Consider the following 21,698-nt stretch of genomic DNA (forward strand, 5'->3'; position numbering starts at 1 on the left):
GTTGACTTTGGTTTAAAGTCCAGTTCTAGTCAGATTTGGACACACACAAAAACACAGAGCTCTGTATGCTCAGTGGTACAAACTGGAGTTAATCAGTCCAGTCCAGCAGGCACTGGTGTGAGGCAGTGGCTTGTTGATTTGACTGACAGAAAGACGCCACTATGGACCCTGCTGGGCAGAAAGATAGGAGGTCACAGGACTTATCTCCCCTTCCCACAGTATGTCAAATGACACCCACTACCGACCCTGTGATAGTTCCCTTGACTTAAAACACCAGTTGCTTCCAGTTGCTTCTAAAAAAAATGATTAATTTAATTTAATAAACAACTTTAAAACCATGGAACAAAGGGTAAGATGCACCATGATATTCATAATTTATTTGGTCTACAATAGTAATGCCAGTTAATATTAACTTACATACTTGATTAGTGTAAAAACTTACTCAGCAATCATTATTTTCACACACTTAATGATACTGTGTTTCTAAAAGATAGTTATGTTTTACAGAATGCCAGAATTTTTGTCAGTGGGCATCCAGCAGGTTCATGAGACCAAAAATAGCCGTTATCAGCCACCGCAGCATGTTTATGCCAGAGTGCTGCGCGTATCATCAGCATATCTGAAGTGTAACTGAATGTGTCAGCAGCTGGCAGTTGAAACCACAAAAACCACCAGCTGCTACAAGACCATTGAGAAAAGGAGCTCTTTCTCAGAGTGACCTCAGCTCACCCACTCGCCGTGTCCTCTCAGTCCTGGTTATCAAACCCACTCAGAATTAACATGGTCCACAAGACGGAAGTGAATCTTGAAAAAAAGAAGCTGGGGAGGAGGCTGTGTGGTTGAAGTGAAGAGCCCAACAGACTCTCGAGGATGGACGAGAGAAACAGAACAATGATCGGGGTTTTTCTGCTGTTTGTCATTGCGGGTGAGAATACTGATGACCATTTGGCAATTATCTTATTAAGGGCTGAAACCCTTTGACAATACTGACTGATGGGTGTTCTGTCTTCTCAGATATGCTAGCAGAAGGACACACTCTGGATGTGTGTGCCAGCTGCCACACTAACGCCACATGTGACGACAAGTCAGACGGCTCTGGCAAAGTTTGCAACTGCAAGTACGGCTTTGTTGGAAATGGGAGAACCTTCTGTCAAGGTAGGCAAAAACTTCAACGTAATAAAGTTAGTTCATGTCAGCCTCTATTTTTAATGAGAAAAGTTTTACAATGAGAACCGCAGATTTTAAATACTGAATTAAGAGTTTAAATAGGGGATCTAACATGAGTATATTAACAATGTGTGATGTGAAAGGTGTCGCTTGTAGTGATGAACGCACACAGAATTATTATGCAGCTCTGCACTTCCCCTCAGCTCTATAGAGGATTTTAGCGTCTTTCAGCTCATTGTTTTGGTTTTACCAGCTGCTCTGTTCGCCATCATTTCCACAAGCAGCAGGCAGCGTCAGTTAGGGTTCACAGGGTTAACCATGGAACTATGGTCACAAAAAGTTAGTCTGAGGCGATGAGACGTGAAAGGTTGAAATCTAATTTTTTATGAAAAGGTTTTACAAGAATAAAACTAAATGTTGAAGACTTGCATAATGTTTTGATGAGCTGAAAAACAACAAATCTCTGCAAACATTATTTTGTATTTGACTTTTTCTTCTTCACAACTATAGCACTCTTTTTTTTGCAATGTCTCTCCAACACATTTTCAGAGTTTTAAATTTGTCACTGTTCTCACATTGAGTTGTTTTGTTTTGCAGGGTTGAAAGCTCTTAAATGCTGATCTCATGATCTGATATGTCGGGAAAAAAGAAGTTTTGAAACGTTGAAACCTGAGTTTCGAAAGGGCGAGTCTTTATTGTGAAACTTTTGCAGATGTATATTTTCGCCCATATTGCAGACTGTTTTGCCAACTGCAATACAGGCAGACAACACCCAGTTTTCAAAGAGCTGAACAAACAATCATCAGCTTGTGAGTCATTTTTTTTTCTGTCAGTGTTATCTGTCAGCACTGACCTGAAACTATGAAACAGAGAGTAGAGTATCTTGTATCTCTGTAGACTTGAGACTTTAGACGGGGCATTGCAGCTGTCGATTGCTTTTTAATTCAGCCAATCATCTGTGTCACAGGACAAGATGACTGGCTGAACATTATCAGGCTAAATGCTGCTGTCATTTTCTCTCTAGGACTGTTAATATGTTAATATAGACAGCAGACTCACCATGTAGATTCACAGTGTGGTCAGTTTGTCCAAATAGCACCTCCCCAGCAAGACAACATGATTACTTTCGCACCTCTCACAGAGAGCTATAAGACTAAAATAAAAAAAAAAAACGATCGACAGCTACCTAGCCCCTTCCACGCCCCTCTATTTCAGAGTTTCAGACCAGCAGTGTGAGACAATACTGTTGGAAATAAATGACTCAGAAGCTCACAATCGTGTGTGCAAATCTCTGAAAAATGGGTGTTGTAAACTCACCTCTGAAAAAAATCATCTGCAGTATGAGTGTAAATGTACATCTGCAAAAGTTTCACAAAAAGACTCGCCCTTTTGAAACTCAAGTTTCAACATTTCAAAACTTTTTGCCTAACATATGCACACCAGTTGTCATTTCACTATTTAAAAGCTTTCAAACCTGGTGAGACACAACACAAACCAAAATGTATGTAAATGTATGCACAATGGAAATGCTTTCTATTTTCAGTTTTTATCCTGCCTCTGGTGTTTCCTCACTCATGATGCATTTCCTCAGTTACCATTTTTAATCAGTACTGTTCTTATTTCAGTCTTTACCATTATTATTATTTGTAATAATTAACATTGTAGCATTGTAATAACATTGTAGGCATCTTAGTTTAGCTTGTTAGAATGGTAACATTTCACTAATTAGCAAATCAATGATGATGGTGCTAGATAAAAAGTAATAGGATCATTTAAATGAGACTCATTCTCTGGTGACCATAATGTCTATACAAAATTTCATGGCAATCCATCCTTACTATTGACCTTTCTCACAAAAGACATTTTAACTCATCATAGGAAAAGAAGCGCAGCTGGAATTCATAATATTAATTTATATTAATATTCATTTCAACTCCTTCTTTTCTATTTTGAAGGTTAACAGATTTTTTTGTCTTGCAGATAAAGATGAATGTCAGATAGGAGCCACTAAGATCTGTGGGCAGCACACGACCTGCCACAACACATACGGCAGCTATTACTGTACCTGCCTGGCTGGATACAGACCTTCTAACAACATGGCCCTTTTCATCCCAAATGATGGAACCCACTGCCAGGGTGAGTTTAGACTGGACCTATATATCCTTTAAAGGGCTGATAAAGACATCCAAATTGTCTAATTATATTCATAGAATTACACATAAGAATTTAAAAAACGCAGACTAAAAATGTCACATGCTCATTTATCTTTGGTTGTGCAGACATTGACGAGTGCAGAGTCATAGGCTTGTGCGGTGATGGAGGTCAGTGCAGGAATCTGGACGGCAGTTTTGACTGCAGCTGCCAGGTGGGATACAGAGTCCACAACGGGGAGGAGCCCTTCCATCCTCAAAGAGATAAAGCTTCCTGCAAAGGTAAAACTGCATTAATAGCAACCTGACAGTTTTGAGTGTACTACATTATTATTCTGTCACTACACATTCTGACAACCTGCTCAGGATCCACATGCAAAACTTAAGATTTGTGTGTCCTTGTCCCACTCAGTGGTCGACTGTGGCCAGCCTGCCTCAGTGGAGGACACGGTGTTGCTGTCCGTCACAGGAACCACGTACGGCAGCGTGGCCGTGTACGTCTGTGATGAAGGCTTTGTGTGGAGGAGTGGAGACAACAGCTCTGTGTGTGGAGCTGATGGACTGTGGAGAGGACCAGCCATGGTCTGTGAAGGTAACAAAACACAACCCAAAAACAGTCTGCCTCTCTCACCTCTTATTTCCTCCTCGAGCATTATATAAGTATTGATTGCTCATTTATCAGCACATTGTGACTGTACTTTGCTTCCTCTGCTCCTGGGTGCTTGTGACATATGTGAAAGGTTTGCTTATTTGATTGTTTGGCTTTTCAGGTGTTGCTAACATCGTCGGCTAAATGTTAAGGTACATGTGAGACACATTGTAAAGCTGCTTGATATGATCCCAAACCTAAATGTAAATAAATTGTCACATTTATCTTGATCAGTTGTATCATAATGAAAATTGTAACAAGTATGTTAAGCCATGCTAGTGACATGACTATAGATGGCGGTGTGGGTCTGTTGGTCAGTCCACCTTGAAAAATATCTCAACAACTATTTGATGGATTGCTGTGAAATTTGGTTCAGACGTTCATTTTTCTTTCAGGATAAATTTCAATAATTTTAATGATCCATCATCAGGTCGATGTCAATGTCCAATTCTTTAGTTTATGACCAAATACCTGCAAAGATTAATCACATTGCTATCAGCTTCAGATGTACTTTGCATTTTCTGCTAAAATGTTTGCATGCTAACACACTGAACTAAGATTGTGAACATGGTAAATATTATACCTGTGAAACATCAGATTATTAGCATTGTCATTATGAGCATGTTAGCATGCCAACATTTATTTACAATTAGCTTAAAGTACCAAAGTATAGCCTCACACAGTTGCTAGCATGGCTCATGACTCTTAGTCTTGTAAATGTTAAACTCTTCATGTGTAACTTTTTTTAAAGTTTAAAATGAAAACTTCAAACTTTGCTGCTCATTAACTTATGAATATTTAATGCTAATGGTACGATATTAACTATATAGGTAATTCAGTGTACTGGTTTTATTATACAGCTATAATAGATAACAGAGAGAGAAGGAGTAATGTAATATCAGTGGTTGCACACTCATTGGGAACTAACATACAGTATACAATTTTATCAGTGAAACTACACTTGAGAAACAGTAGAGGCAAAGAGAATATCGTTGTTATTTCTAATATTTGGTCTGATCTTTTCTGTGATGACAAGCAACTCAAATTCTAGAAAATTGCTTTTACACATAAGGACACAAAGACCGCAATAATCCACTTCATAGTTACAATAATAACACATTAATGTCTGACTTTATGACTCTGGATTGTAACCTCCATCACTTTAATGCATCACATTAGGAAAGGATCTCTCACAGCCAGTATAAACAGGAGGGATTATTGCAGCAAACAAACACATAACATGTTCATAATGGGCACTTCACTGTTGTTTTAAGAGAGACTGAAGGAGATGACGATATAATGATGTCCCACTGTTGACAGTATAGTTTTTGTATTGAGTTTTTAACCAGGGATCATGAAACTGATCAGTCAGACAGAGCTGGTGGAGATTTTCCAGTGAATACGGTTTCATGCAGCCTGTCACTGCTTTGGCTCTCAGAGGTTGACTGTGGCTCTCCCCCTGCCCTCCCTCACTCTCATATGCTGTGGAATAAGAGCACAAGGATGGGCACTGTGGTGCTTTATCACTGTAACTCTGGATATCATAATGTTGGAAAGGGCAACGTATCCGTCTGTACTGCTGCTGGACAGTGGGAGACGCCGTCCATGCTCTGTCAAGGTACCGTCACTGTCACTAACTTTGCACTTTTAGCTTCCTAAATTCAGCAAACTGAATGGAGATTAATCTGAATCCATGGTTGTGGTGCATGTTATTCCTTGTAGAGACCTTGTGTGGAAGTCCTCCTATAATTGAATCCACTGAGCAGCTGTGGGACAATAATTCAACCCCTGGCAGCACTGTGCTCTATTTTTGCAAAAAGGGGTTTTATAACAAAGGAGGACATAATGTATCAATCTGTAATGAACACGGTCAGTGGACGCCCCCAACTCTAACATGCCAAGGTAATGAAATTAAACCCCTGAAACTGTTTTCTTTTAAAATATGAAAAAGCTAGGGGAAAAGTCTGACTTAACAGACCTTTTTATAGCAGCCATATTGATATCAGTGGTGGAAAGAGTACTGATAATCTGTACTCAAGTACTGTTATATTACTGAAATGGTAATATGGTCATGTCATGGTTTCTTCATTGGCCTGATGAAAGGTTTGACCTTTGATTCAAACTGCAGGCCTACTGAATAAAAAATTCTGAATTTAAAAGTAGTGAAGTGCTCCAGAAACAGCAACATGAGTACATTTAATTTATTAGTTCTAGTCCTGATTGATATGAAATAGTGGAGTACACACCAGTGTTAGCAATGAGACTGTTCCATTTAGTGTAGCAGAGCCTTTTCAGTGAGCCAACATACACAATAACAGACTCTGTTTGACCTGAACAGAACTTTGAAGGACCAGTGTGTAGGATTTAGTGCTCTTGCAGATTGCAAACACCTCTCTCCCATTCTCCAGAGGCTGTATATAGAGCCACTGTGTGGTTTGTCCATTCTGAGCTACTGTGGAAACATGGTGGTGCAACATGGCAGCCTCAGTGGAGGCTCCTCCTCCTTCTCTTTCCAATGTAACGAAAACACAACAAATCTTGTTTTCAGATGATAACACACTAATTAAAACATACTTATAAATATTGTGTTCAATTTCTGACATAGTCTGCCAGTAGAGCCTCCTAAATCCTTCACACTGTACCTTTAATTAACATCACTGGTAACGCCTAGGTTACCAATACTAATTTTTCATGTCAAAATGGCTACTGTGAAAAAGGTCTGTTGAAAGTGTTTTACATAAAAAATTACACTGGCCTGCACACTCACACAGGTGTTTTCGATTATCTGGGCTAATTGGTCGGTGCATGCAGCTCAGTCCTGAGGAGAACCAATCAGCACAAGTGAAATCACCTGTGTGACTGTAACATGGAAAAGGCAGAGATCCTCATGTAAACGTAACTAACACTTTTGTCAAATTGTTAAAAATTCAGAATCAAATATGTACTTGTCCAGGGTTTAAAAATGTACCTTTTTGTCCAATGGCCAAAGGGCAAGTGAATGTTAAAATTTCACCAGCCATTTAATAGATAACCATTGTTGTTTCTTGTTTTTTTTTTTTTGTTTGTTTGTTTGTTTTTGCTGGTGAGTGAGGCAAATTTACCAACCAGCTGCATATTTTACCAGCATTTGACTCTGTCTTAATCTACTGAAAATGTATTGTTTATATTCTTTGAAATTCTGTATAACCCCCTGTGTGTATCATTTCCTGTCCCAGAGATATCATGTGGAGATCCTCCTATACTGCCTCACACTGGCCAAGTGTGGAATGGCAGCTCCACCCCTGGAAGCACAGTGACTTACAAGTGTAACATAGGATTTTATCACCATGACGGAATAAATATATCATTGTGTACAACTAATGGTTACTGGACAAAACCAAACATCTTGTGCAAAGGTAACAACCCTCTAAAAATGCTAAAATATTCTTGTGGTTGGTATTGTTTTCCACTCTTGTTGGACAACTGTCTTCACTCAGTTAAATAATGCAGTTTCCATCTTTGTAGAAGTTGACTGTGGAGTGCCCCCACCCATCCCTCATTCAGTCATGCTGTGGGATAATGTCTCCACCGTGGGCTCTCAGGTTGTTTATCAGTGTAACCACAGATATCACAATGTTGGAAATGGAAATGTATCAGTTTGTACTGCCAGTGGAGAATGGGATGCAGCCCGACTGCTCTGTCAAGGTGATAATGACATTAGTTCACACAACAGAGTACTGCTTAACCTGCTTCAAATTAAAGAAATCCTCTGAGATGTTGGCAATACATCACAATTTGCATGCTGTGATTGAACAGTATGAATCTCACTGTCATGATTCAACATCTGTCCAGCTGCCAGTGGCCCACACTGACTTGCTGTCTTTTTGTTGTAGAAATCAATTGTCAAGCACCTGTATTTAAACCTCATGCTAAAAGGCTCTGGGACGGCACATTACACATTGGCAGTGTGGTGTATTACCAATGTGAGGAAGGATATTACACAAGGAGCCTGAGAAACTTCTCTATATGTGGAGAGAATGGACTGTGGGAAGATACTGATCTATGGTGTGAAGGTGCAATGTTTGATAATAGATATATTGATGAACTACTGTTTTATTATTCTGATTTCACAATATATGTAGAAATTTGAACTAAGTATTTAAAGCAATAGACATTTTGTCATTTTGGGAAATATGCATGTTTGCTTTCTTGCTGAGAGTTAAATATAAAGATGGATACTCAGAGGTGGGCACTTGAGTCACATGATATGGACTCAAGTCAGAGTCAAGTTACACATTTGATGACTTTAAACTTGATTTGACAAAATCTAAAAAAGACTCTCAATGACATATGACTTCACTTGGCCTTTTGACTTGAAAACTCTTCATACCTCCCCCCAAACCCAAAGACTTAAAAGTATGTTATTTAAAAAGTCCCACAAATCAATTCATTTCCCTCTCTTTTCTTTGTTTGAACCATCTGACAGCATCAAGTTGCAGAAGAACCATGAAGAGCTAACATTACATTACAGAGCTCCAGTTGGAAAAAATGGTACCAAAAATACTTTTTGTCCAACTTCATTCGACATTTGTTTGTTGCACAACACTACTTGTTGTACAAATAACAGGAAGTAGAGGCTAATATTAGCAAGATAATGTTTAGCTGATAACTTAACAGTTAGGAAACTCTGAAAATCAATGAAACTGGAAACTCACTGTTAAATTATGTCTTGTTTAGGACTTGAAACTCAAAGTTTAGGACTTGGAACTTGATTCAAGACGTGTCATTCTTGACATGGGACTTGACTTTTGACTTGCAAAACAATGCCTTTGTCCCACCTCTTTTAATACCCCTTTCATATCTGTCTGTTCAACACAAGGCTACAGCCAACAGCCAGTTAGCTTAGCATAGCATGACAAAAGGAAACGGGGGAAACAGTTAGCCTGGCTCCGTTGAGCGTTAAAAAATCAACCCCACAAGCACCTCAAAAACTCATAAATTAACATCTTGTTTGTCTGCACAGAAATGTAAATGTAAAAATGATACTGTGGTTTAACAGGGGTTATGTACTAGACGACTTCTGTCTTTGTGCTAAATTGAGCTAATTAGCTGTAGCTTCATATAGACAGTAGAGACATGAGAGTGGTATCAAGCTTTTCATACAACTCTAGAAGAAAACGAATAAGCACATATCCCAAAATGTAACTCTTAAAAATAAAGAATTGGTATATTGTTAAGGTTTGTCAGGGCCTAATTTTAGCATTTTAAAATGATGATATCTTATTTGCATGTTAGACTCACATAAGTGTATGCAGAGTATATAATGAAAGTCTTCTTATTCTGTTTATGTTGCATCTCCTGATCAGCTGTCCTGGAGGATTGGACTGTGCCATTTGTGTTTTTCTTTGTGACACACTAATTCATAATCATACTAATTCATGTCTGTGTGCAGAAATAAGCTGTGGTCCCCCACTAAACCTCCCCCATACTAACCTCCTGTGGGATCGCACCAGTAGACCGGGCAGTGTGGTGCTGTATGAGTGTATGGATGGATTTTACCAGGAGAGTGGGAATAATATTTCAACATGTTCACTATCAGGAGAGTGGGGGGAAGTATCTGTAAAGTGCAAAGGTACAGTGATAATCTCTATACATCGGCATGCATCTGTTCAACTGTGGAAGGGTTAATATCATGTTATTGTGATTTTTGTTTTTATTGATGTTTGATTTATCTGGTAAGTAACTGATGAATGCTCAGTTCTATATCGTTCCAGTTGTGGTTAGATGCTCCTGTTTTGGCTCTATGCTCTGTGCTTATTGCAGGTTTTGGGGTAAATAACAATGTTTTGTAATGTCTTGTCACACAAACCCGACTGCTGGTAAATTTATTTCTGTGGGTTGATCCATTGCTGAATGAATATTTAGGAAACAACAAATATTGCTTGTGACTTATTTTACTTCTTTTACCATGTAACAATTCTTCCAATGGAACATATTTAGATCCAAACAAATATAGACATATAAAGTGTTTATAATCACTTACAAAGCCCCACGATATTTGCAATCAATTAACCAATCAGTGTCATTGTTTTCCAGCTGAATGCGGCCCAGTTCCCTTCCTTGCCAACTCTGAGGTGGTGTGGCATAACAGAAGTGTTGTGATCCATCGCTGTGTGGACGGATATCACAGCTGGAGGGGCAGCAACGTGTCTGTGTGTGGCAACTCTGGACTGTGGCAGACAGCTACACTGAGATGCATAGGTGAGTTAGAACATAGCGAGTGAACACAGAACATCTGTGAGTTGTAATGTTCATCAAGCCTGACAAAATCATCTGAATAGGTCTGATGCTTTTGTGTTGGCTTTGATTTGCATTGTGAGCATGTTTTAAAGACATCTGCAATATTTTTGAAATGACAAAGATTTGGTGTGCCATCACTCTCTTACAGAAATAAAGCCACCTATCAATCACCTGCTTGTCCTCAATGAAAAATGTCTGCACTGGACAGCAGAGAAGTATGAGGAGGATACAGAAGTTTACAAGGTAACAGCAGAGTTCATCATCCATTTTTCCTGTAGTTGCTGTTTATCTATAACCATGATATGTGCTTATTTGCTGACAAAGGAAATGAGTACTTTCTGTAATTATTAAATGTTATTCTGTGGTAATACGTGAATGTATATAGAAAGTTAAGTAACTACCATACAATTACCATACTGTTTTTTTAACTTTATTATGGAGGGTGACTGATGCCACATTCGATGTAACCCTTCCAGGTGACATACATAGGATCCAGAGACTATGAGACGTCCTTTCATGATAAAAGGAAGTGGTCTCTGAGCTCCAAGGCTCACCACCTAAAACTCTGTCTGAAGCTGCTTCCGGTAACAAACTACAGCATCACAATCACTGCGGTGTCAGCCAGATTCACAGCCACCGTCACCACTAACACCAGTTTACCAGGTATCACTGCAGACCTAGCTCTTAGGTTTACTCTGACAAAATGTTTTCCTGCATCAAAGTAAAACCTGCAGCTTTCTGGAAATATTTAGGCCCGATATACTTATATTTTATCTGATGCGGTCTTCTTCATACAGAGCATATCACATTAACTATAATACATTTGACAGTCCCTCCAGCACCAGTTGTCTACTACAGAGAATTTGAGACTCCTGTACCAACTCTGAGCCTGCACAGATCGCCTCACACACTGGATCCAATAAGGTAACAACCAAGATGGCAAGAGGCAAGATATGTGGCAGGCAATAACACACTGATTGGGGATGTGGACTGGGAGTTTCAATGTACATGTTATTTAGTTAAATATTTCTCAATAGTAATATTGGCTGTGATCACTTCCACTGTTTTGCTAGAGTTCAGAGAAAATTAAAATAATAAGAGACAAAAGAGACTTGTATAAAATAAATCCCATTCAATCATCACCCATGACCCACCAGACCAGAAGTGTAAGGTGGTGTCTGCATCTCTAATACTATATCCTCTTATTTTCTCATTATTTTGCTGTGCTCTGGAAACTTTACCAACCTAAAACATCAGTATTTGACGTCCTGGGGCCTGTTTCAGATAGCAGGCTTCACAGACTCTGCCTGAGGTGGGAAACTCTGAGTTTTCAGTTGGGATATGAACGGTTCAGATATTGGATCACATTAACACAACCGTATGAATGAGGAAAAGAAACAGACAGCTGCTTCAGGCTCTGCAGGAGGAGAGGAGTCAGAAAGAAACCTTACCTTACTAAGTTACCTTCGTAACTGACCAGAGTTTAAGTTATCTATCTTTCAGAATCAGAAAACCCAGAGCTTCCCTCATCTCAGTTTTCACTCACCCTGCTTCCTGAAATAGGGTCCTGGTAATAATACACAACAGTCAAGTATCTTTCTGGTGCAAACAGCAACTGACAAATTTAACATATTCTACCTTTAAGGCTCTGTTCCATTCTGGTCAGTCAAAGTCAGGGTGCTGCTATTGTGCATGTTGGTTCACTGGAAAGGCTGTGCTACACTAAATGGAACAGGACCTTAATTAGTATCATTGGTAACACCTGTGTTTACAGTACTATTTCATGTCAATATGGCTGCCATGAAAAAGGTCTATTTATAATGTTTCTTGAATCTTTGTGATTCATCACAGTACTGGCAGCTCTCTTGAACACTTGATTCAGATTGGCCTGTGAATGCATACATTTTACTGTACTGTTGTTTAAAAAACACAAACTTTCAAAAAATAAAATTTCTATATAAACACAACTTGACAACTCCTGGACAAAACCCTTGACCTGCTGTATTGAACATAAATGAATTTCAAATCAGTCTCCATCCAGTTTTCATGGCTAAACTCAATGTCTCACTGTGTATCTACTGACAGTCACCGTCACTCAAATACCACAGAGAAGCAGGTATAAGACCTTAAGCTAAACTGATTAATCAGCCTGTTACATATCAGCCAATACTGGCTGATCTCTGATAAATCAGTAACAGACTGATTCATTTAGGAACAGTGTCTCCATTACATAGTTTGTCCACCAGAGAGCACTGACAAGTTGATTTTTTTTCCATTATATTGTATCTTGGTCACAGTTCTTTTAAACCATAGGAATCTGTATCAAGATTGTTTGGGTATGTTACAAAAATTATTCTTTTAAACACCCCAAATATCACTAACAATATTATCCACAAAGATCTAGAAATGGTCAGTCTATGAATCACATTCATACATGTATCATATTAACTTTGTGTTGTGTTCAGGTGTTACAAGTCTTTCATCTTTCAGAAAATAATGCATTAACATATCTTTATTAATGGATATATGGATAGTCATCTCTTAATTTCTACATGAATACAAAGCAATTAAAAAGTGACATAATGATGCTAATAAACTAAATCAACTGTGACATACTGGTTTGATTGTTTTACATACATGAGATAACAATGTATCTAAGATTGACTAAACAGTGGTTTACCTAAATTAATATGCCCACTTGTTTACTCAAATTAAAATGTTGCCATTTTAAAATGAATGATTCTGTTATTCTTCATTTGGCAGTATCTACCAGGTGTTCGTGCTTCCTGTCGAGGGGGTTACGACGTTCGACTGTTTGTCCCCTGCAAGCTCAGACCCCTCAAGCAAATCAAAGTCTTCAGGAGAGTACATCACTGCCCAGATTGAAGTCAGACATGTTGGGACAGAGATGAACTTTACTGTAGGGGATGGACTTTACTATGAAGGTGTTTATAATGCACCGCTGGAGAATGGCATGAACTACTATATCATCTTACGAGCTGTCAGTCAGTGGAAAATGGTGGGTGCAGCTATTAGACAGTATAATATAAAATGTGTCAGCTAAGAAACTGACTGACTGAGAGTTTAAAGTTGTTAAATGACCTGAATTTAATCTCTCCTAGGCTTTAAAAAGTTCCTGTGTCCTGTGGGCTAAAGTAGCAGGTAATTTACTGGTTGACGTACCCTATCGTGTACTTTTTAAATAATGATTTTTGGATTGAGATTTATTTTGGGAAATTCAATTTTACCAAGTTACAGCAGAAGGAAAAAGAATGCATTGTAAAATGCAAAAAAATAAGCAGAAAATGTCAGTTACTCACAGTCAGCGTGTCCTTGTTCCAGGTACATCCTACACTCTGAGGGTTTCATCACTGTGTGCTGCTGCATCAATAGGACTGACTTTGATCATTTTGGGTGGAATCACTTGCATCTGGTATGGAAGAGAGAACAATACATTACATTACATTACATTACACACACTGTTTCTTTTTCAGTGTGAAACAGCATTGATCTATCATATATTAATTAAAATGTTCACAGAATTAGTTATTGAACCATTTTATTCCTAACCTAATAGTTATGAATCATAATCACAGCCTCACAATTCATTCATTTTTATTTTTTAATGTAAAGACTTGGTTTCTCTGTGATTTTTTTTTCCAGGTTTTTCAAGAAGACACTCCTCAGACCTGATGTCCTGTAAATTTATTCGTCAATATGACAAATTAAATTACAGTCTTGACTTCCCACCTGTACATTATGTAAATGATTATAATAAAACATTTTTTCTAGTAATTATTAGATGTGTATTGAATGAATGCTTGAATGATTACTGGATGTGAACTTGTGTACTTGGAACTAAAGGCAACCTTCTCCATCAGTCTCCTGGTTCAGTCAGAGCTGGGCAATACGTGGCATTTTGTCAAATTGTGGAGCCCATGACAACAAGTTTGGACACAATAAAGATGTCAAGTCCATAAAATGTTTCATGGCTGCTGACAAGATAATCATCACCTGCAGAACCGCATTCATTAATTTAATTTGAAGAAATTATAGAGCTCTAAAGAGATGATTTGAGAGATTTTCTTTCTCATCTTTAATTTTCGGGGGACATATTTGTCTTCAGACACACCTGGAATTATACATTAATTTTGGTAATCCTCACCATGGTTGGATGTAATAAATTCTTCACATAACCTATAGTTTATGCTCACCTGAGGTAAGAAAGGCTGAGATGTGATGAGTAAAGACGGGTGATTTAATATGCCATGGCTATGACATGACCATGACAACAGTTTTTCTTTGTTTTTATAGAACATTTTACCTAAGAATTTAAATTAAATGCTTTTACACAATCTGTTGAATTAGATATTATTTACCTGCTATCATTTTATTATTGAAAAAATAAATATTACTATAAATTTCCCATTATCTATTGATAATTTATCTGCCTCTATTGTGCAGCCTTTCTTTTACACAGGATAAATAGTAATCCTCTGTTCTGTGAGGCAGAGTAACATTGGGTGTCTTCGGTGGTGGACACTAATGACGTACATTTACTTGAGTGCTGTACTTAAGTACATTTTTTGAGTATCTGTAGTTTACTTGAGTATTTGTTTTTTTGGTAACTTATTACTTTCACTCCACTACATTTCAAAGACAAATATTGTACTTTTGACTCCACTACATTTCTATAAAGGTTGTTGTTACTTTTTGACTAAGCACGTCATTGAAATCAGCTGTTGCTGTTTTTTCTTTTCTAAAATGCAATTGGTCACATGCTGTGTTCCTCACAGAAGAGTAGCTCCTCTCAAATGGGATTTATGTAAAAGCAGAAATACGTCCAGACGCACTAACAAGCACAAACAAGCTCTCCCTCTTTCATTCAAACAAAAAGCAGTAATGGTGACGGCAGGAGAAAGACAAAATTAAATCTCAAGATGTTATTATAATTATTAATTATTCCAGGTAAGCTTTTAAAGTTGGATTGTTTTTATTGGGGTAAAAAAAATATCACATCTTCAATCTGCTTTTATGCAGTGATTTAATACAGTTACATCAGAAAATGACGACAGCTGTCCTTTTAGTTTTTGATTGCATTTCTATGCTGAAGTTTTTATAGGTGTTTCTATCGGCTTTGTGTAGCAGAGTGGTTCTACAAGCATCAGTGCATCATTAGATGGTTTCAGAGAGTTACAAGCTTCTGTAAATGCATCATGAAAACAGTACAGCCTGTATTGATATTAGAAAATGTACTTTGTAATTTGTACTTTTGAATACTGAAGTATTTTTAAAAGCAAGAACTCTAGTACTTTAACTCAAGTAAAATTTTAACTGAGCAACTTTCACTTGTAGTTGAGTAATATTTGACCAGGAGAATCTGTACATGGACTCAAGTAATGGGGTTGAGTACTTTGTCCACCACTGCGTGTCTTTAGAAGGATACTGGAAAACATTTTAATTAGAATGAAAAGGAAATCATGACTGTTTTTATTTATCTTATTATAGCTGACTACCTATGTTTGGATTTTATGTTATGACAGTACTTAATTTTAGCTTATTTAGATGTAGGAAGGGTTTGAAAAGAAAGTTCAAGAGATGATCCCATAAATTATTGTACTGGCCCTTTAAATGGATTTTGCATCCGGAGCAGCTTCTTCATATCCCCTGACAGACGGAGGCCAGTGTCCCACCGATGATAACCCATCTATAACGGGTTTGTTTACAAGGAATTAACAGGTACACAACACTTATTGCTATGTCAGCCAAAGTAGAAACATAATAGTGTAGCTAGGTAGTTAGCTTACCTTTCTGCATGTGATCAGACAGGCTTATATTTCAGCTTAAGAGGGGGGAGTAGGCCAAAAGGAAATATGGAGGCGACTTGTAATTTATTGTTAGTAAATAGCTAAAGCTAACGTTAGGCATGGAAAAGTCCTTAATACAAGATGACTTTCTGTGTCCTACTTTTCCCAAAGCGTGATACTGAGGGGGTATCTATTACCCTCAAAGGAAAGACAATAGTTAAATGTAACCCTGTGGCGCTAAGCTAACATAGTTAAGGCCACAGTCCACTCAACTCGGTCAGCGACAACAGCTGCCAACCTCTGCTTAGAAATATCATATTGTCATACATTACTGTCTTATTTTAGCGGTTCATTTATTACACTATACTTTGTTGGCGTGTTTTTAACGTATTTTGCCATTCAATATAATTCTGCTCTCAGCTGTAAGCATTATTAAATGAAATTTTAGCTTATTTGCTTACACACTGCTCACCATTGTTATCACTAGTGAAACCAGCTAACAGTAGTTAGCATTAGCTACACAAGTTGATACAGTTACAAATTTTCTTTACTGTTTATTTCAGTGGATGAACGCCGAGCTGGAGGGTGGACAGTGTTTCTCAAATATGTTTAAATATAACAGTATTTAATTAATTAGCTTTTAGGCGATGAGTTGGACGTGCTTGTCCGTATTAAATTTGTGGGTTTTTGAACTGAGTCTGGTTCTATGTGCATCTATCAACGAGCAGGTGGGTGTAGCATTAGCCCTTTATCTTTAAATAAGATGCTAATGGCAATTTTATTTGTGTAGCATGTTTCATTATGTGTAAATTCAAGATTGCTTTAAATTGAGAGACAAAATACAACGTAAAGACATAAAGTTGAGAAAACGGATAACATAAACAGCTTAAATGCCAGAATAACGATGAGTAAAATGCAGAAATGGAATAAACGAGGCTTACACCCAATGTGCATCAATCATACCACACAGCAATAAAACCAAATGTTCATGAAGCAAGCGCTGTATATCAACACACACTCACACACGCTGAGTATTTAAAGGGATAGTTCACCCAAAAATGAAAATTCAGTCATTATCTATTTAACCTCATACTTATTGAAGGTCAGGTTTAGTTTTGAGCCTAGAAAACATTGCTTGACTTTCACAGGAAAACAGCATTGCAGAATCTCCCAAACTTGTGAGGTGAATGATGACAGTTTTCAAAATGTAAAAAAATAACCCCCCCAAAAAAAAGCATAAAATGCCTCCATACTGCATATCTGGTGTAATCCAAGTCTCCTAAAGCCTTGACATGCCAAGTTGACTTGAAATATGTAATTTACACCATGCTTTTAGCATAAATCATCATTGTAGAGCCTTAGCTTGGAGTGATGTGAACACTGTCTGTTTTTTGTGCTTGAAAACTGGTCACTACGACACTGTTTTCCTGTGAAACTCCAGCAGTGTTTTGTGGGCTAAAAAACCTTCAGTCTGCATGAGGGTGAGTAGATAATGACTGAATTTTTATTTTGGGGTGAATTATCCCTTTTACCATAAGGAGAACAGGAAGGCAAGAAACTTATCCCAGAGAACAGGACCACACTAATTTAAGAAACCTTTACCAGAGTTAGATCTAGAAGACCTCCGTCTGATGACCTGATAATCAGTGAACAAGTCAGAATAGGTGAAACTTTTGACTGCATCTATTCAAAATCAAATTCATGCAATTTATAGGGTGCATGTGTTCAGGAGAGATGATACAGCAGTTATTACCAAAGTATAGATCATGACCCATAGGTGGGTCACAGGAGATTTTATTTGGATCAGGACTATAGAAGAAATTCTGCACTTAAAATGTGTATATAATTTTACTAATGAGAGGGAAAAATGCTCTTATTTTGTCTAATTTATCAAGTTGGCCAAAAAAGTCCTGTATTGTTTTCCTAAAAAGAGGAAATAAAAACAATAAGATAGCCCATTAACTCAGCCTAAACGCTTTTATTTCACATTTATAAAGTATTTGATATGTGTATATAAGATGATATACAGTGACGTGGAATTGGTAGATTTATTGATAAGGTGTATCGTAAATTTGGTTGTGGTTTGTCATTTTTAAAAAGTGGTTCCCAGAAAAAAAAATTAACAATCACTGTGACACAGTCTCTGTATTTGTCGTCAACAGGTACACTGCTGTAGGCCATCGGTTCACTATGGCCCAGAACCAGGTGATCCTGCAGTTCCGCTTCGCCACATTCGGGGATTCCATGCTGCAGAAGATGAACCTCCTCCGACACCAGAGACGCTTCTGTGATGTCACCGTACGCATCAACCAGCTGGAGGTTCCCGGTCACAAGGTGGTGTTTGCCGCTGGCTCCTCTTTCCTGAGGGATCAGTTCATCCTCCAGCAGGACTCCAGGGAGGTCCAGATCTCCATGATCCAGGAGGCGGAGGTGGGCCGGCAGCTGCTGCTGTCCTGCTACACGGGTCAGCTGGAGTTTCCTGAGCTGGAGCTGGTGCATTACCTGACTGTGGCCAGCTTCCTCCAGATGGGCCACATCGTGGAACAGTGCACACAGGCTCTCAGCAAGTTCATCAAACCTCAGTCTGCACGCCAACTGGAGGTGGAGGTGGAGATGAGGAGGGAGAAGAGAGAGGAGGGCTCATCCTCCCAGATCCAGAGAGAGCAAGAGGTTCGGACTGTCCATCAGGAGGATGAGGAGGTGGAGCAGGTTGAGGATGACAACAACGGCGATGACGAGGACGACGACGACGATGATGTGATCATACAGCCCAAGTCCCCTCCTCAGCTCTTAGGCAGACGTCCCAGGCAAGGTTTGGTGGAGAGTGACATCACTATAGTTAAAGTGGAGTCTGTGTCTGATGTAGCAGAAAACACCATCACTGGTCAATTTCCCACCAGCCCGCCTGCTGCCCTCCACTCTCCTGAGCCCCAACACTCCCTCATCAACTCCACTGTGGACAGTCGTGGCAGTGAGATGGCGGTTCCGCCTGGTGTGGCTGGATACCCTCTCAGCCCCCCTCCTTCATCCCCTCCTGCAGAGAAACACAACGGGCACCAGAGGAACTACGACAAACCTCTCCAGTGGTACCACCAGTGCCCCAAATGCGCCAGGGTCTTCCGGCAGCTGGAGAACTACGCCAACCACCTCAAGATGCACAAGCTGTTCATGTGCCTGCTGTGCGGCAAGACGTTCACGCAGAAGGGCAACCTGCACCGGCACATGCGCGTCCACGCTGGCATCAAGCCCTTCCAGTGTAAAATCTGTGGTAAGACCTTCACCCAGAAGTGTTCTTTGCTGGATCATCTAAACCTGCATAGTGGAGACAAACCGCACCGCTGCAACTACTGCGACATGGTTTTCGCTCATAAGCCAGTTCTCCGCAAGCACCTCAAACAGATCCACGGGAAGAACAGCTTCGATAATGCAAATGAAGGCACCCTGCACGAAGGAGGGCTGGACTTTGATTTTGGACAAATATGAAATCTGTGGACCATTTTTTAGTAGCAATGTTGGATGCCATCAGTCATTAAAGGGATATTTCAGATTGTTTGATGTGAAGTTGTATGAGGTACTTATCCATAGTCAGTTGTATTATGTTAATGATAAATCACTAATCAATTAATCGCCATTAAAAATTTAACCAATTAAAAATTGGTTAATCTATAATCAATCAGCAGTCTCAAAATGGCAGTAATAGTTCCTCATTTGACACTGTTTTGTCTGGGGGAAGCGTCTGTTGAATAATGAAATTTGTTGAAAATTAAAATGAGAAAAAAACGCAATGAGCAGCTGTGGTCAGCAACAAAAGATATATTAGCCACTTTAAAAAGGTCCACCTAAAAATAGAAATGATTAGTTAAACTGTACACTATATTTAGAATATTTTCACCACTTTGCTGCCAGACAGCCTTTTCTGATGGAAAACCACCGTTATATAGGCTAAATATTGCTTTTTCCAAACCAACCAAACTCCTTAAGAAAAATCAGTAATTTAAACATACAGAACAGGGGAGTCCCTGTCTACTGCAGCCTCGATCTGTTGGTTTATTTGTGATTTTGTATGACTTCGGTGAATCCCAACTGTTCTTTTAAAACACTGAAGTTGCACAATAACACAAACTAGCTAACCAATCAGGGCAGCCATAGAGTAGCAACTGCCTTTTTCTGCAAAGTAAAATTGCTGATTTTGCCTATGGAGTTTTGTTGCTTTGGAAAGGGCAATTATTGACCTGTATGACAGTGGGTTCCCATCAGAAAAGGCTGTCTGACAGAAAGGTAAAGGGGTGAAAATCTAAATATAGCGTATGCCTAAACTTAATTAAGTAAAAAACATGTGTTTCTGTCCCTGTCCACAGCAGTAAATTGCTTAATGTCCATGCAGGTACTTCTCTCTGTTTGTCTTCACAGAGACATGCCAACCTTCATCTACTGTAGGTAATAAACTATCGCGAATTACCTCATACAATCTTACATCAAATAATCTGAACTATCCCTTTAAAATGGGAACAATGCAGACTTTCCCACAAATGAGACATTATTCCAATGAGTCATCCTAAATGTACCAGTTCAGGAAACATACACAGTTTTACAAGAAGCTGTAAGACAAAACCTGTTATTTGTGTGCGAGGCCAATGATTGGATTATCATAGATGAGTGAACATGATGGCTGGTTTCCCAAAGTGTCATCCTTGTCCTGATGAGTTAAACTGGAAAACGTAAACATAAAAAAGAAGTTTTCCTGGTCTGCATTTCACTGTAGCTTCATTACTGTGGACTATTTTTTATCTTTTTTTCTACACTACATTGTAGATGCCTTCATATCATACTTGAAAATTCAGCACTGAAACACTAAACATAATGACTGTACATCATTAGTTTTATTAATGAATTAACATGTCTGTCTGTGTTGTCCAATGAAAAAAACAATATATTCAATATACAGTATATATCATATTCATTTGTATATTGTGTATACAGTCTACTGTAGCCTTTCTTCCTCACCTGTGTGAATATGACCATGTGGACATCATAACTCAAAGAAACTTGAAAGAAGGCGGGTTGGAAAATATTTTATTGAAGACAAACTACACCAGTGACTAATAGGTTTCCAAAGTGTCTATCATGTGAACTGAACAGTTCTTTTATACAGACTTTATATCTGAGGTACTACTGGACCAAAGTGACATTGTATCTGTCCTGTGTTCATGAAAGTCGATGTGTGTTATGAAATTAAAAAAAACCTCTTAATCAGTGTTTAAGTTCTTATTGTTGCACATTTCTCTCCACTGTTCATGCACATCATAAGTCATTGTTTATGGAAATGTTAATATTGAATACTGAAATAATAATAGTAATGAAAATAGCAATAATAGTAGTTACTTGTTTGTTTAGAAGCCCATGTCTGCCGATGTAATGAAAAATGAGAAACCTAATTGAAATAATATCTTGTAAATGGCTTGAAACGCATTTCTGCCAAAGAAAAAAAAAAGTATGATATAAACAAGAGTGTAAGTCAAGAAATCTTCATAAAATAATGAGATGCGTCTCAAATATAATAAATCTACTTTTGGCAGAAATGGGCTTCCATCCTTTTACAAGTTATTATTTCAGTAAAGTCTTTCATAGTGACTTTTTATTGGTGAA

The 21,698-nt window shown here is 38.4% G+C and overlaps 2 protein-coding genes across 2 annotated transcripts; both read left to right on the top strand.

Moving 5' to 3' along the window:
* Positions 1-596: 596 nt before the first annotated feature.
* On the top strand, positions 597-14,040 carry susd1 (sushi domain containing 1). Its single transcript, XM_084729140.1, is given in 19 exon segments — positions 597-925; positions 1,015-1,155; positions 3,148-3,303; positions 3,447-3,599; positions 3,730-3,909; positions 5,405-5,584; positions 5,689-5,868; positions 7,182-7,393; positions 7,395-7,650; positions 7,839-8,018; positions 9,398-9,577; positions 10,042-10,206; positions 10,394-10,488; positions 10,722-10,908; positions 11,076-11,169; positions 13,009-13,264; positions 13,368-13,407; positions 13,588-13,678; positions 13,909-14,040. Coding segments are annotated over 19 exon segments (2,841 nt in total). The 5' UTR covers positions 597-870; the 3' UTR covers positions 13,949-14,040.
* A 1,607-nt stretch (positions 14,041-15,647) lies between these two features.
* Positions 15,648-19,798, top strand: zbtb26 (zinc finger and BTB domain containing 26). Its single transcript, XM_084729143.1, has 2 exons — positions 15,648-15,984; positions 18,215-19,798. The coding sequence occupies exon 2, from the start codon at positions 18,243-18,245 to the stop codon at positions 19,533-19,535; it is 1,293 nt and encodes a 430-aa protein (XP_084585269.1). The 5' UTR covers positions 15,648-15,984; positions 18,215-18,242; the 3' UTR covers positions 19,536-19,798.
* The last annotated feature ends 1,900 nt before the right edge of the window (positions 19,799-21,698 follow it).

Source organism: Lutjanus erythropterus, chromosome 10 (genome assembly GCF_056507025.1).
Source record: "Lutjanus erythropterus isolate fLutEry1 chromosome 10, fLutEry1.hap2, whole genome shotgun sequence".
Classification (NCBI taxonomy): Eukaryota; Metazoa; Chordata; class Actinopteri; order Lutjaniformes; family Lutjanidae; genus Lutjanus; species Lutjanus erythropterus.

Excerpts from the sequence above, each read along its gene's own strand:
- zbtb26 (XM_084729143.1), top strand. The coding sequence starts at position 18,243 with ATGGCCCAGAACCAGGTGATCCTGCAGTTCCGCTTCGCCACATTCGGG.